General features: G+C 37.3%; 1 protein-coding gene across 3 annotated transcripts in view; it reads right to left on the minus strand.

Annotated features, from left to right (window-relative positions):
* Positions 1 to 17150, minus strand: part of unc80 (unc80, NALCN channel complex subunit) — a 57269-nt gene that overhangs the window by 16898 nt on the left and 23221 nt on the right. Inside the window, exons 9-26 of one of the 3 annotated variants that reach the window (XM_065225823.1) lie at positions 15293 to 15492; positions 14839 to 15235; positions 14665 to 14777; positions 14454 to 14471; positions 14062 to 14209; positions 10557 to 10653; positions 10209 to 10490; positions 9949 to 10146; positions 4089 to 4434; positions 3937 to 4033; positions 3417 to 3873; positions 2952 to 3355; positions 2378 to 2522; positions 2151 to 2316; positions 1906 to 2093; positions 1596 to 1736; positions 1409 to 1529; positions 1154 to 1349 (exon numbers count right to left, since the gene is read on the minus strand). In XM_065225823.1, the coding sequence (XP_065081895.1) occupies positions 1154 to 1349; positions 1409 to 1529; positions 1596 to 1736; positions 1906 to 2093; positions 2151 to 2316; positions 2378 to 2522; positions 2952 to 3355; positions 3417 to 3873; positions 3937 to 4033; positions 4089 to 4434; positions 9949 to 10146; positions 10209 to 10490; positions 10557 to 10653; positions 14062 to 14209; positions 14454 to 14471; positions 14665 to 14777; positions 14839 to 15235; positions 15293 to 15492 (3714 nt within the window). The remainder of the gene's footprint in view (positions 1 to 1153; positions 1350 to 1408; positions 1530 to 1595; positions 1737 to 1905; positions 2094 to 2150; positions 2317 to 2377; positions 2523 to 2951; positions 3356 to 3416; positions 3874 to 3936; positions 4034 to 4088; positions 4435 to 9948; positions 10147 to 10208; positions 10491 to 10556; positions 10654 to 14061; positions 14210 to 14453; positions 14472 to 14664; positions 14778 to 14838; positions 15236 to 15292; positions 15493 to 17150) is intronic. The other 2 variants (XM_065225825.1, XM_065225824.1) reach the window with 2 other exon arrangements.

Here is a 17150-nt window from a genome sequence, read left to right on the forward strand (position 1 = left end):
CTTCGCATTATTTTGCGGTATGCTGTTGATGAAAAAAGTTAGAGGCAAATGAATGTAAATGAATGCATGAAATGAATGTAAATGATTGTCCATGCCTGTAGGTTACACATAGAGTGAGTGAAGGGTGGGTGGTACCGTTCACGGCTGACCTTTAACCAATTACGCAGAAAACTCCTGGACCGAGTAAAATTTCTGTCGATTTTCCTCATACTAGAGCAGATTTAAAAAAAAAGTGAGGAAAATTTTACTCAATCTATGAGTGATCTACGTTTTTGCGATTTCAATATTGTTTTAGCATTGATTCTTGAGTTATAAATATATATGAATATTAAGATTCCTTGTATTCGAATAATGCCACAGATAATTTGCACACAAACAAATAAACAAACAAATTTCTGAGACCCACTTCAATTGATAAATGATATAAAATATTATTTGATTTTTTATTATTTTTGTGTTTACAATTTCAATTGCTTTAAATATTGGTGGCATTTTACATAAATGATTTCATGCGATTTATTAATTTTTCAGCTAATAATCTTTCTGCAACTGTAAATTACAAACTTATGTTTCAATTAACTTAAGTAATCTTTACAGGAAAATCCAACGATCTTTTGCAATACATTCATAAACCACGTCAAATTAAAAGGAAAAACACTAATGTTCAATAATTGAATCATATTTAGACTGGTGCTAGATTATTGTCTAGGGGATAACGCCTAAAGGTATGCAATGATTCATAAAAAAAGCTGCTACGTATATTTTCCTCCTGTTGGTCACGGACCATGTGTGTTGAATGAATTGATATCCTACGCAGGTGTGGAAGCTGCCTCCTGCACATTCGATTGCCGTCAGCGGATGGCAATCGATGTTCGTAGGTGATTGGCACTAGATTGCGGAACAGAGACCGACTTTAAATAAAGGAAAGAAAAAAAAAAGTTTCCCATGCTTGACCGGTTCAATAAAATAAATAAAACAACAGATAAGATGAGTACAATATATGTGAAAGTTACGTTCAATCATCTATCAAGATGGTCACGAGAGAACAAGTTTTTGTTGGCCCATTTGAATGAAAGATATAAAATATGTATCAGGGAAGGTAGTTGTGTTATGTCAGAAGTCTTTCATGAAATGCAGTTACTGGTTTACTAACCTTTCGAACAGCCTTTACCAACCTAGTGGCTGCTCGCATATGTCTTCGATAGCAGTAGGGATGACAGAAGTTCTGATGGTCGCAATAATAATTGAATGAGTTTAAAAATGCTATCACCGACCGTAACCAAGGTAGATTCTTGGCTGTTTCATCTGAGTCGTTTGAATCACATGGCGATTCCGGTGGTTGGTCATCACTATAAAGAAAACGGATAATTAGATTCGTTGGAAAGAACAGTCCTTTGCTTGAGCGTACCTTAGTATTCCAGGTGATTCTTCGCCTCCACTAATTTGGCCCGGTTCGGAGTTATCGCTACGGTCGGACAGTGAGGACACTTTTCTTCGCGATTGTATCGAATCGGTACGTTTCACAGGGTCTAAGAAGGGAAAAGTGCATAGTTATTCTTTTGTTGCTGGAAAAGGCCACTTCTAACGAGCATTACAATCGTCATTATCCTTTAGATCCTTTGGTGCACGCCGCAACTTTAATGATCTTCGTTTAAAGGAACCACCGGCAGGTGTTGTGGATGTTCCACGTCTCAAGAGGAAGTTTCTCGTAGTGGTAATGGAACGCTTTTGGGCTTCTTGGAAAGGGGGGAAACATATAATATACAAAGTTACATGGTTTAATCTAGGAAATTCAAGGTAATCCGATCATGCGAGAACAGTTTTTTTTTCTAACAAACACACAGTTCGGTGCGGGTATGATACATTCATTATCTGACTCCTTTCTCAAGCCATAGAATAACTTACGCTGCACTACTTCCTCGCCTTGTATAGTCAGAGTAGTATTGCTGCTTCCTTCGGATTCGTTGTCTGGTTCTTGAAGGACGAATGATATTTTACGTTCTGTTTGCCCTGCGATCGACTGTAGACTCTGGGCAGAAGTTTGAGAATGTCCCATCGAGCTCAAAGCCATTGACCACCGACGATTGGTTTCACTGCAGGATGAAGTAGTTAATTTCACTCGTTATTTATGTCCAATGGGATCATCTTACCGACAAACTTTATCCCATGGAACTTGCTTCTCCTTAGTGGAAAGTCTGGAAGTTTTTGGCAAAGTCTGGTATGTTTCTCGGAGAAATCCAGTGATTTCCAGGAGCAAAATGCATGCCACTAGCTTCAACGCTGGTGGACAATCATTTCCGTGAGGGTTTACACTCACTGAAAGATTGAATGATATTAGGCTTACGCTGGTTTTTAATAGCCATAGAAAATTATTTACATTCATCCAGGAAATCTTCTTCTTCGTCTTGTTGCAATAATTGCTTTTGCTTTTCCGGATCTGCTAGGCTGGCATTAACCTGATCATAGGTTTTCTTTTCGTTGTTCAGCATATCATCCAAGCGAAATCCTAATGCTTCTCCCCACTAAAATGGTTTTGGTTATCATTAGTAATGTTGAATTATTATTTGGTTTACAATGTCCAATTCAACTTGATATTACAACTCTAGCGTTCAGCATCGTAAGGGCTTAACTGCGATGATCGATTCTTTTCATAGATTTTATTTTCGTATTGGCATAGTTTAGTGAAACAATTTTCCGATAAATGTTAATCCAGTCGAGTTATTAACAAAAGAGAAAATCGATGAAGAGAATTGATCAACGCAATTAGGCTCTTATGATTCTGAACGCTAGAAATATGTGTCAATAAATAATAACAAAACACAGGACAAAATCATTAAAAAAAAATATGGTTCTGATATGTCTGCACTCCGTTTGCATTATTTGTAAGTTGATAATTGAGAAAATATAATTCTGTTTGGTGTGGAAAGCGCTTATGTACTAGCAAATCTTACCTGATGAAACATTTTCCCAGCAGCTCTCTGCAGAATATGGATGCGTCGAGCACCAGCTGCTAGTGATGCTCTGTTGCCAAGAGCTGGCCCAGATGGTCTAAACGAAGGGATATTTTGTTTCATCCAGCTAGGCCACTGGCCCCGGTTACACAAATGTACAAAATGAGCACATTCCATCAATAATGCAGCACGTGCAACGATCGGAGCCTGAGGCAAATCTAGGAGGGCGGCAATCAGTGGAGGGTCGGGAATTGACCCGGGAGCACATGTCTCTAATAAAAATGAAAACCTTGCCATTCCTTCACGAACTGCATTTATGGGTATCAGACGTCTTTCTTTCAAAACTACGACCTCAGATTCCCGAGGCCCTTCGGCCATGTCAACTGATGGTCGATGGCTAAAATCTATGGGAAAAAGCAAGTTGTTAAATATCAGTATGCAACAAAATTGACCGAAAACACTTACAGCCTCCTGAAACGTCTTCAGTTCCTCCCATCTTCTTCTTCCCCTTACCAAGACCGAACCTTCCGAGTCTACGTTCCACACGCCTCCGGGCTCTCTGAATGGATTTTCCAATTCCTTCGGTTGCGCGAGTCCTCGCTTGAAAGGTGAGTGATCCCTTCCTCATGAATGAAGTCGTTATCTCAGCACTGCCCCCCATTGCGCCGGATTCTAAATCGATGGATTCACGGTCTTTTGACCCACGAAACCACCGAACGATACCGCTAATTCGTCCTACCGAATTTCGTTCTGAACTGGATGTTGAATCGGAAAGAAGTGCTCTTTCACTGTGTCGTGGAGTTAACGTGGGTCTGGATGGCATCCCTTTGCGGCGAAAATTACTCAGAGGGCTTTGACTTGCACGGCAGTGCTCTTCTAGGCCCTCCGTTTCCAGTAAGCTCTGCAACAATAGTGGAACGAACTGCGTATTTATGCGAATTATTTATTTAACATCCAACACCGAAACAACAACCGTTTTACTTACTGCACACGTTGAGGATGTGCTTTTTTTCTTGAATAGTGCCTTGCGTTGAGTTTTCTCGTCCTGCTGATAGGTTTGGACGTCGTTGGCGGGAATGTGTCTAAAAATAATCCAAATGGCACTCAGGTTTCTCTCAACTGATCAACTGTATTCACCTTATAACCCGCGTAGTCTGCATATTGGGGGCCTGTTTGTGCGGTCTTGGTGTAACTGCTAATATTCCACTGAGAGCTACGCGCCTGAAAGGTCCTCCGTGAGCTCCTTTTACGTACGTCACCAACTGGCGAACGTCGCAGTACAGAGCAATATTTTCCTGTCCTTTTAGATCCTTCAGGGCATCAACGAAGCGGCTGACGAGTGTTTTGAACACGGCAGCAATCACTTGACTTTCGGCACCTCCGCTGAGGCCACTTCCAAAATTGGTGGCGTATCCACCCTGTCCGCCTGATATACCGCCAAAGTCAGGAGTCAGCGTTTTTATGGCAGATGGTCTCTTATGGTCTGAATGTGATAGATGAAACACATATACGTGCAAGCAACTACTTTACAAGCAATAACAGTGTTGGTGGAGGAAGTTGTAGAAGGGGAGTATCACATTGATTTGTAGTAGCTATAAGCATTTGATTATACGTGTGTAGGAGAGATATATTTTTGAGAAGCCAATTCGCGTTGGACCAGAATGAGCGTCCCATTAGCATTCTATCAGCATAGGATTGACGCATGGCTCACGGTGTCTTTGTTAGAATAACGTTAAAACAAAACAAAAATTGCATTTCTCAATCCTTCACCATTCGAAAGGCGGGACTTTTCCCCTTTTGACACCAGGGCTAGTCCACGTCTAATTTCAGATTCTACTTCTCAGAATTCCATAAAACTTTGCAAATTAGTGCTAGAGCTCGGTAATTTTGAACCGCGCATATTTTTTTAAAATGGCGTATTATATATTTCAATAGGACTAAAACGGCGCATCTAATCAAAATGAAGTCTGATACAAAGTTGTAGACAACTGGATTGCCTTTTCAGGAAAAAAAATACACTCTGTAAAAATATCACCAACTTTGGACAAAACATGACAAAATGGTAAAAACTTCAATAGCAATAAAATTGTATTTCTAAGATTTTCAAATCTATGTTTATTTGAAAGCTTATCAAAAATGCAAATTTTTCTGATATTGCACACTATGAAAACTGTTAAAACGACATAAATCGTAGAGCATAAACATGTAGTTAAATATTTTTGTTTGCTATTGAAGTTTTTAACAATGAATCCTGATGAATGTGGACGTCTTAGTGGAATACCTGTATAACTTTGTGTCGAGTATTAGTACAAGACACTGAAGAAGTCTGCACATTGTAGACGAAATACGTGTTTTTGTCAAGGATAAGCAAATAAGGTAGTAGAATTAAATGGAAATTACTAATCCTTCTCTATCTCTTTATATAGTTTATAACAGTTTTTTAAAAAATTTTGACCACAGTCGATTATTTTTTAATTGTTTATTTTTTTTTCTGAAAAGGCTAGCCGCCTACAACTTTGTCTCAGACGTCAACCTTTGAATTATATACGACCGTTGAATCTAACTCATATTTGAGTACCGCTCACTCAACTACACAAAAATCAAGGCCACTCATAGGCTGAGGAAAATTATCCTCGATTTTCCAGGAAATGCTTTTCGAATATGTAGAATATCAAGAGAGGTCTATTAATATACTTCTAAAAAATTTACTCAGGCTATGTGTGACCTACACTGGAAACGAACATACTCAGAGAGTGAGTTGCTTTTTACACATTCGTATGGATAAATTTATAAAAGTATAGGTTACTCATGCGCTGAGTGACCTACACACTTAGATTTTTTTGCCGAGATGGGCACCACCGAGCAGCTCGGTATTTTATTTTGCTGGATCTCAGTGAACAACTTGCCGAGATTCAGCTAACAAATGGGAATTTTACCGAGATCTTAGCTAACATAAATATTGACCCTCTGAAGGCAAAATTTTCTGGTTTTATGTATCATACACAAACTTTACCTTCCTGCATCTTACATATAAAAATTATTATTATAATATCTGATAGTTTCATAATTAATTTCGAAAAGAAGTATTTAAGGTATAATGAGTATGTTCAGGCCTTTTTGGGACATCATTATGTCTTTACTCGCGGTAAATTTAACTATCTGGAAGCAACACTCGATGCTAGTTTAGAAAATCTTTGGTAGGTGAATTTATTGACAATTTTGTGTGACAACGGGAACCCAGGTATATGGACGAGTATCTTTAGGATCAACTTTTGCCGTTTCTAATATTCCACCGCTGGTGGTCCTTCTCTGTTTTTGCCGGATCTCGCGTTCTGTCACTACGTAGAAGTCGTACTGGAGTGTTATGAGAAGAACTATATGTATTTTGTACTGAACGTTGAACGACGAAGGATTGAATTCAAACACTCCAAAATTGAAATCAATCGAAAACATATTTCGCCATTACAAAGCAGGTTCTTCGAAAACTACCAAGGAATTGTCAAACACTAGTTAAGATTTAGACACACTCAAGGGAAGAGATTAGCGGATGGAATAATGAGCAAATGAACTGTCAAAATCAGAGCCAAATGAACATTCTTGCTAAAAATATTCAAAGGACTTTTAATTCAGACTAGATCAAATAAGGGAGCATTGTAATCGAATAGATCAATTCAATTAATGGGGTAAAATTGGTACTTTACGGAGATTGATGTTGTTTACTCGAGCATGAACGAATATCTTGATACCTTTCATTGGTATGGATGAGCCTGACATAAGAGGTAAAATACCAAAAAAATGTTCCCACAGTACCATTCCAATACAAAATAATGATAATGGAATACCAAACAATACCACAAAGGTATTTATTTGGTGTCCAAATATATTTTTTTTTGTTATTTACAAAGTATTTTGCATGCAATTTTTTGGTATTATTCTTTAGTATTTAACCTCTTATGTCATGCTGATCAATATCAAATTTTGGTATCAGATCAAAATTAGTTATTTTCTCCTGCTAGGGTATGGTGGAAATAAGTGTATTTTGAGTATCTAGTTAGATATACCAAATACAGATATTAATTTTGAAATTTAATATTATACATTTGTTGAATTTTCATTTGGGCTGGGGACAAGCGTTGCAAAATTGGCATAAAATTGTAAGATTGGTAAAAGAAATTTTTGAGAAAATGGTACAATAATTTTCTTAATTGTTAGGGAGAACATAAATAAGATCTTATTTTATCGAGGTTCTAGAAAAAAAAAACAAAGTAATTTTCCATGATGAAGTTATAGTGGTAGGAACCGTCATTATAAACTGTTCGAATGAAATGGTCCATTTTTACTATACACGCACATCGATTTGAAACGAAAATTCATGTTAAACTCTACCTCATGGCAAGGATTGCAAGATATTTGGCATATAAAACCCTGTTGCCGAATTGCGTTTTGTTTTCTCTGTCCATCTTTCGCTCTTGGGTATCAAAACACTGAGAGCATGACACAATATAGACAAAACGCTTGCGACGATTTCCATGACAAACTCTCTCTGCGACATAGCTTGATCGGAGCAATGGTGGAAGGAAAAAGATAAAATTGTTTAAAAGTGTTCATATTGCAATACATGTTTGATACATGTAACTCAGTGAGGAAATTGTGATTATGTCATTCCACCGTTCCGATCAAGTTATGTCATCAAACGCATTTGTTGCAAACAATCTTTCAATCAATGTTATCATTGTTGCTTGTCGTTACTGATCACCTGGTTAGTTATTTGGCTCGTATATCGTTTGTCAGTTTGTCATTACAAAGACATTTTTGATTCCTTGGACATGGATTTTAGGTAAAATCGAGGTACAATGAAATAAATTACACCGAAGTTTTTTTTTAAACGTTTTTGTTTTGCACGGTTTTCTTACGATGAGTTTCGAAACAACGTAGTTTTTTTTTACGAAGATTTTTGAAATAACGCGGTCAGGAGCCGAACAATTATTTTCTGTGGAAAGGGTTTAGTCAAAAAAAAAAACAAATTTCAGCACTACGGCTAAGTTGAGCGGACATATTTGGTGAGCCATTTAGAAGGTTACTGTCCTCGGTAAAGTTGATCAGGAAGTCAATACCTTGCAGATGGCGGGCAATAAATGTCATATTTTCGTTTACGAAGATTTTGGAAAAATCATGATTGTTTTTTGCGATGATTTTTTAAATAACACGGTTGTTTATGACGGTTTTTCAAATACGTGGTCTTTTTACACGTTTTTTACACGGTAAGAATATCGCGCGTAGGAAATATTTGAGGGTATACAAAATTTACCAATTATGATTTTCTTCACTTCCAAAATGTTTCAAAAATATTGAATTTTTGGATTTTGGTGAATAATTTTCAGAAACCCATTTCTATCGGGACACCCTTTACAACTGGATACTTGGCAACGTGGACAGCCTTATTAAGTTTATTTGGTTTAATTTTTAATTGTTCGCAACAATGATATTATATTCTTTATTTTACTTCTTCTAGAAATCACAATTACATGATGGTACATAGAGTGGCAACTGAAATTTATTTATAAATATGATAGCTGATTTACTCAATAAAAGGAAATAATTAATTTTAACATATAGTTTAAACAATTTCTTTTCAATGGAAAATGGGCACTTCGATTTTAGACTAAGAGCAAATAAGTTTACGGTACCACCCTAATCAAGGCTAAATCAAGGTTTCAATCGATCACATACGGACTGATGTTTGTAAATCTATGGTTTTTGACAAATGTTGTGACATCCGCCTTGCGTGTTCCGTAGGCAGTGGTATCGTAAAGGATAATTGTTTCTTAATTGCAGCATTTATGATTTTATTTAAATTAAGAAAATGAGGTGTAATGAAAGTCATTTCGATCCTGAAATGCTATTCAGATTGTTAATACATGCTCCTTAATGGTCCAAATCAATACAATTTACGTTTCAATACAATTATTTTGGTCATATTTTGATGTAGAGGAAAAGAGTTGCTACTAATTGAAAAGATAGATTCGCTTACACAGACAAACAGTTTAATGCTTACTATCTACGATTAATGAACATCGATGAACACAAGTACCGAAATATTGCAGCCTAATTGAGCCAGTGTGTGTGCGTGGCATTTTCTTATTTAATCTAGCTTCAGTTCACTTCCAACATTCGATTTTGAAAGACGCAGTCGTCTGACTAATGATTTATGAATTATGCAAATCCGGATATTGTATTTGAAATAAAAGGACTATCCATCAACCACGTGAACAATTTGGGCATAAAAGTAGGAAAAAGGCTCCACACAATTCTTCGATGACATATAGTGATGTAAAAATAGTCCCCACAAATATTAAAGGCAGGGTAAATTTATTCAAAAATTGTCACAATGGTTTATGGACAGTCCCAACTGCAAACCTTCATAATGACTGATTTTCCAATTGGACATGAGTTAAGGGAAACCGATAATGTAATTACACATCAATCAGTAGAGAAAAAGCATTCTCCTTTTCACCGTGCACGATAAATTTTCCTCAATGGAATGGTTTTGGATTTACGGGGTAAATTAGCACATTGACGAACGCAATGGGGGAAAAAGGAAAAGGATAATCATACTAATAAAATTTCGTTCCATGGTTAGAGTTCAACTTGAAGAAAAATAATCAACAACGAAATACAAATACGAGCAAAGAAGTTCACGTGTTTGTTGCTTTCCATACCCTAGAATAGAACGAGTGTACGTTGACCTCTACAAGCGAATCATGCTGCTGTATACAACGAAAGAAAACTGAACTCAGCCTCGACAAGTCAACTAATTTTGGTGAAAGACAGAAGCTGGATTACAAATTATTTTTTTCACATTCGGTTTTCATATAACAACACAACTCTTTTGAAAACGAATGGTTGCAAAACTCGGGTGATGAACCAATATGGACCCTGAACAGTTTGTGACTCCGACGGTTTCGTTAAAAATACTATTGGCTAGAAAAATACTTACTGAGTGGTGACAGCAATGAGCTAGGATCCACACAGAACCCTACGAAGGCATGGAAGAATTCGATGAGCTCGTGCAGTTGTGTCGATCTTATCATATTACGGAGATAAGCTTTGGACAGTTTAGAGGCTTGGCGTAACAGTCGCGAAAGAATAGAATGACAAGTGGTTCGAAGCACCTCAGCAGGTGGCACGCGGCTGCCTATAGGTTGAAATATGTTTCTTATTCATGCGATTGTCGGTAGTGGAATGCTTCATACTTACCATCATTGCAACCATGGGGACAACCTAGATGCAAAAGAGCTCGCTTCACTATTCCCATTGCCAGCGTGTGGGCATGTTCACTTAGCTTCAATACACCCAGATCAAGCAAAAGTTCACATATATTCAAACCTGTTTCAAGCACTCTTAAAGTGCAAATGTTTGAATCACGCTTGAATACACACTGCACTGCTAGGAGGACTATTTCGTAATCGATTCCTCCTTCCTTGGTAATGTAGAAGCTCGACCCTGGTGCTTCGGTTTCATCAGCTCCACTATTGTAACCTGATGAGAAATATGTTGTTCTTCGGTTCATCTTTCATTACATGAAGACATCTGACATATGTTTACCTATATGTGAATCCGTCTGAGATCTCAACATTTGACTCTTGAATACTCCTGTGCTGCCTCCGATACTCAATGCGTCAAGTTGAGAGTCAATGGATCCCTGAGAGTAGAACTTCAGTTGAATATCAAATATCAAAAAGTACGACGAAAAGTTTAAGCCCCCGGGATTCCAAGCTTAGTATGGTTGCACGCTTATTTGTTTCATGGTAAAGATGATGCATTACATCTTGGAGAATAATTTGGATGCGTTCTCGGTTAATTTTCTTTACAAAAAAAAAAAAAAAAAAACAAAAAAAAAAACCAGTGCTTGGAATGGAGTCCAAGGGGCATAAACCATTCGTATAAATAAATAATGGCTGAATCATTGTTTGAACGAAATTAGGTATTGAGATTGTCATCAATTTAATTCCACTTTTTGCCATTTTTTATTAAAACAACCTTTAGTAAAATTGTGGCTTTAAACATTTCTTTGAAGCACGACAGCACCGATGATTTTATTCAAATTGTGTTTGAAAAAGTTATAGAGAATCAATTAGGACATAAAAGCCAAAAAACTTTCCAGGAGATATTTCCTGCAGAGCTGAGTCTTGACGTGTACATAGGTGTATGAGGAGTAAATGTATATGGGCGTGGAGGAGGAACTTCTACCCATGCTTCATTTTCTCAACCAGAAGCGGAACATATTTTATGAGGGGTTCTGAAATAAATGTGTAGTAGGACAAAATCATCAAAGAGCTATCCATTAGGCTGATGCAAAATTTGAAATTTTCGCTTCACAGTGCTTAAACGGTTCCAAATTGGGTCCTGCTTAGCCTCCCAAAATTTGAACTTCTATAGTAAGAAACTGATTTGGCACAAACCATTTCAAGTTTATATGGGAATAACTATGGGAAAAGTTCATATCTTGTGTAATATCTCTTAAACAATTAATAACAATTTAATTTGACATTGCTGAAAAACAATATTCGGCAAAGTTGTAGCTTAGAAAATTTCCCGTAAGAATAGTTATAGAAATTTTCGAAAAAGCAATATGGAAAATGGGTAATGGGTACAATGAACAAAAAGTTTGGTTTTCCCATAGTAATTTCCATACAAACTTCGAATAGTTTGTGCCAAGTCAGTTTCTTACCAAATGAGATTAAATTTTGGAAGGCTAATCAGGACCTGATTTTAAACCAGTTGAGCACAGTGGAGCGAAAATTTCAAATTTTGCATCAGTCTACTGTCCATATACCAACGTGCACAATTTAGTGGGTAACCGTTATATGGAACATCACTTACTTGGCCTCATCAAGCAACCCTTTTTTGGTTTCATTTGGAGCCCCAAACAATTGTGCAAAATTTGGAGACGATCGGTTGTAGCCCGGCTTTCCGCATTGCGTTTGAAATTTGTATGGGAAAACCTACTTTTTTGAATTTCCATCCCATGCAACAAACCATGTACAAATACAGTCCTAACAACTTTGCCAAATGAAGTACGGTGTTAGAATGTCTCTAAACAAAGTTATAACTGTTAAAATATTTATGTTTTATTTAAATGCAAAACATAGCTTTTTCTGTCCACACTGTCGCTGTACCAATGGAAATCAGATTCTAAACTGAAATAATTTCAAAGTTTCTTATCTTATCGCTGGTATGTTCAGATGGATTATTCAAAAAAGAATTCCTTTATCTCATATTGGTGAATAATTCATCTAATCACACCAAATCGATAAGATAAGAAACTCCAAAGTTATTGAAGTTCCATATGATGATGACGTGTCACCCATAATCATATGTGAACATTTGAGGCCTACATGATGTTGCGGGGCCTCCCTTAGCTAAGTCGGTTAAGGCGCAGCTACAATGCAAGACCATGCTGGCTGGGTTCGATTCCCGGTTCGGCCTAGGAATTTTTCGGGCTGGAAAATTTCTCGACTTCCCTGGACATAAGAGTATGATTGCACAGCAAAAAAATATTTTTAATATCACATCAAAGTGGATGCACTTCAATCGTGTCGAAAATCTCATGTAATTTTTATAGTCACACAAATAAACAAATTGGATGTAATATTTAAATTTATTTTTTGCTGTGTGTGCTTGCCACACAATTATACTAATGCAAAAATGGTACAGATATCGAAAGCTCTCAATTAATAACTGTGGAAGTGCATCTAGAACACTAATTTGAGAGCACGCAATAAGCGAATACCCATAAGCTTGAAATGCGAAGAAGATCGCTTAAAAGATGTGCCGTAAAACTCGATCCTGATTGTAAATCATGATTGAACCTTCCGTGGTTTTCTTTGTCATCATTGTGATAATTTGATTTTGTGCGGCAGTCGTCGCACAATCGCTAGTGAGATAGAAGTGGGTCGACACTGCGAATAAAAATGGTTTTCAAGGTAACATACGACTTATGCTTAATGCGGGACATTCCATGTGATTAACGTCATCATGTCACTGGGGATGAACAATCGTCGTTGGTAATGGTTTGTTGAAATGGAAGAACCTCGGTTCTCTAGTCCAACCGTTTTTGCTTACTGAGAAGAAGACCGTGGGTTTACCAAATACATGACTGAGTTGATAGGTTCACGTTCAAGTCAATTTCGAAAATAATACATTATATCAAAACAATGATCATATTACTAATCAAGGTGAATCCTGATCCAACGCACCCAACCTCCTAACAAAATCTCCTCTCCTGTAACCTATGTAGAGACGCAGAGTTAAACACGGTCCTCAAAACAACAAAGGTCACTCCCACCTGATTGCAAGGATTTGGCTGGTGCCGTTATTGATCTTTAAAATATGAATGACTTGTCGTTTACGTGAAATCAACGATGGAAGTGCAAAGTGTCTTGTGTTGTTTTCAAAATGTTGTAATAAAAACAAAAAAATATTATTCTACTGTGTTTGTTAGAAGTTATAAAACTAACGTGCAGTCATTAAACTTATCTAATACCGGTATTGTTCAAACAATCGATTCAATGCCTTGTTCAAACTGCTGAGTTACAACATATTACCAGAGTCTAACGTCTACTTTGCTACATCATAAATATGTATGTTGATTCAGAACGATACTTAAAAACTTTGATAAAATTTTGAACATGGTAGGCAGTGAAAATCATTATTTTGAAGTTTCTGGATTTATGGACTAAGTGTCCGGATTTCGAGTCTATACAGTATAAAAATTATTGACATGAAAAATGTCATCAAAAAAGCCTTATAACCCAGTCTGAACATAGCATTAGAAAATATTACCAAATTTGGTTACATTTACTGAACTTTCACCAGTGAGCAGTGCGGTAAAGTTAAGTGATTTATTTGTTTTATAGATTTTAAACCATACATACTCCATCAAGGATATTTTAATAAGGCTGAAAGCTTTACGATGATATTCTTGAGTATGTTAGGTTTAAAACTGAGGGTCTAAATTTTACCAAACGTTCAGCTGTTGGACTTTTATCGAATTATTTTTTTTCAAATGTAACGCTTAATGCTTGATTACCATGAGTGCTATACTAACCTGACGTTTGAGATAATCGGGTGATGGAGTTGGAGTATGCTCAGTGACTGTGATGATTGGATACCGTGACGGTGGTTGCACTGGACGTTGATTGGTCGGTGGCTGTGGATTTCTTATAACCTTGGGTGGTTCAACATACCTGTGGAATCTTTCAACATATGGATCATTGAAATTGATTGCTAGCATGGGGTAGTACAGAAAGGATTGGAATGATATTGTTTTGGCATACATTGGAGTTCATTTGGGGTGTTATGAATAGTTCGAATTATAGGGTAAATCCATCAATTTGTTTTCAATTGAAAGGATAAGGACAGTTTTTATTAGCGTGGTGGGGGCTGATGACAAATGGTGCAAGAAGGGAACTGAGGTAAGGGGAAACTGCAGAAACTTACCCGCTATCTAGAAGACAGCTGGTAGATTTGTATCATATCAAAGATATTTTATAGATATAGTTGAGTTGAAACCGTGAGAATTGATATGGATAGAATGTGTAGTTTACAGTTGAAAAAGATACAATAGTGAAAAAATAACGCGTAAGGCGTGTAAGTATTAATTGACTCTAATGTACAGCAGGAATACAGTTAATGCGGATATGAAGCTTACCTAAGGCTTGGCATGCTTTTTCCTTTAACGAGATTCGTTGATGGAGAGCGGGAAATCATGGACGATGAACGGGATAGGTGCCTTTCACCTGTATCCAAGCTACGATGAGAATCCTGTACGAAGATTTATTGTAATAGTCTTTCAAAAGCATTGATGATCATCCCTTTCCCTTACCAAATGTTGCAGTCGTTTTCCATTGCCAACATCTAGTCCAATTTTTTCGAGACCTCGGTCGGATTTTGATAGAATGCGGGTTTCAATAAGTGTTCTCAAGTCGGCCATTTTTACGCGTCGTTTTTTCTCGCTACCTTTTCGTTCGGCAGTTGGTGTACTTTGTTCGTCATTGGACGGCTTTGTGTCATGATAGGGTGACTCGATCAGCAGTGAACTGATCGGTGGTTCTGGTACCTCTATGTAATCTTTGTTGATCGATCCCATGCTGGGGCTATCGCGGTTGCTACTGGTTGGCCCTTGGTACAGTGAAATTTCTATCTGTGGGATCGGCAGTGAGTTTGAACGTCGTCTTGGCTGCAAAGGAGGTATCGATGTTTCTTCGCTGATATCTCGTAGTCTTTGAAAAATGAAATCAAAGGTGTATTTTATTTATGAAAACCATCATATTATTAACCTGTTATTCAGATAGTGTAAACTCCAGTACACCCCATCTTCCTGCCAGTGTGATATGAACAAGCATCGCAGTACTGCAACATCGAGAAATGTAGCAGCTGCAATGTCACCTTTGGCACACTGGGGTGATTTGGGATCCGTGTCCAGTGATTCTCTTTCAGTCGATGAGCTTGTTTTAGGTTTAGAATCGTCTCCTCCCCTCTATATTTTCAAAAATAAATTAAATAACGTTTTAAAAAATCCATTTTTTTTATTTGATTCGATCACAATGCTATTTGCGATAATATCTTTCAACGGTTCGGAAATACAAAACATGTTTGTGTCTGTGATTGAAAACTATTGTTTCTAATGTCTGGCCTCGTAACGTGGGTAGATCACCTTTTCGTGGTACGTTACGGGATGTAAGATCTACCACCGATTCCTAGTCCTGACTACTTCAAACTAGGGGAACAGGATTTTTCAGTAATCCAAGGAACACCTTTTAGTGCTTGTTACTGTTTATGCCTTGTGGCTAGTGACAAGACTCGGCATTGTCCACCGAGGATGATCTTGAAACAAGGAAAAAATGAGTTCTTCATCTACCTATGTGATTGCTAATCTTCTATTTGTTGTTCCCTACACAGCAAAAAATAATTTTGATATCACGTCAAAGTGGATGCACTACAATCATGTCGAAAATATGGTGTAATATTACTTGCTAAAAAGGACAAAATTATCATTAATACAATGCATGAACTGACATTACGCTGCTTTTACTGCATTTGTTTATTTATGTGGTCATAAAAATTACATGAAATTTTCGACATGATTGTAGTGCATCCACTTTGATGGGATATCAAAATTATTTTTTTGCTGTGTAGTTTGAAGTGGTTAAGATTAGGGTTCTGATGCATGGTCCTTATCAATGTCATTCCTTAATTTTATTGCTAAGGAATCCAATTTTGACTGAAAAAGGGGTGCGCCTTTGGAGGGTGTTTCAACACTCCGAAGGGTATACATAGCGGGACCTTTCAATTAGAGTCGGATCCTTGCGATAAATGCGAGAATGACAACTGTAAAAAAATCGAATAGTTCATCATTTCTCAATAGTGATGGAGTAATACGACATGCACTAAACTAAGGACATGGGATATACTACAATAGATCAAATTACTGGTCGCAGTGGTGTTAGGTCACGAGAAAAAAAATCTGGCATTATGAATAAAATCATCCTAACATCTATGTTGATACCTGTAAGAAGTTTTAATCCGGGACTTTGAAGATGCTATCTCTACCTCAGTTCGTCAATGATATACCTATAATGTACTGACACTTGAATTTAAGTAGTAGTGCAACATTTGACTGATGCTAGTTTAATGAGATTATATTGTCAAAAGTACAAATTCAATTATATATCATACTAGCTGAGTGTGCCCGGTCTTGCTCGGGATTCAATATTAGCTTGAGTTTATGCGCCTATTTAAAAAAAAGCATGCTATATTGTACGTAGCCCCCCCCCCCTCTATTATCTAAGGGGCTACCCCCTATGATTATCTCCTTATACCCCCACACTCGCCCCCACATGCCTAATTTGGTTCCATTTGCTTGATTAGTTCTCGAGTTATGCAGAAATTTCTGATTCATTTGTATGGGAGCCCCCCCCTTACAGAAGGGGGAGGGGTCTCGAACCATCATAAGAACCTTCCACGGCCCCAAAAACCCCTGTATACAAATTTTCACGCCAATCGGTTCAGTAGTTTCCGAGTCTATAAGGGTCAGACAGACAGACAGACAGACAGACAGACAGACAGACCGACAGACAGACAGAAATTCATTTTTATATATATAAATTAACCCTTAAGGTGCCTTTAGTTCCAATA

This window comes from Ochlerotatus camptorhynchus, unplaced genomic scaffold (assembly GCF_037179485.1).
Source record: "Ochlerotatus camptorhynchus isolate MF236.1 unplaced genomic scaffold, CSIRO-AGI_Acam_v1.1 ptg000238l, whole genome shotgun sequence".
NCBI classification, from domain to species: Eukaryota; Metazoa; Arthropoda; class Insecta; order Diptera; family Culicidae; genus Ochlerotatus; species Ochlerotatus camptorhynchus.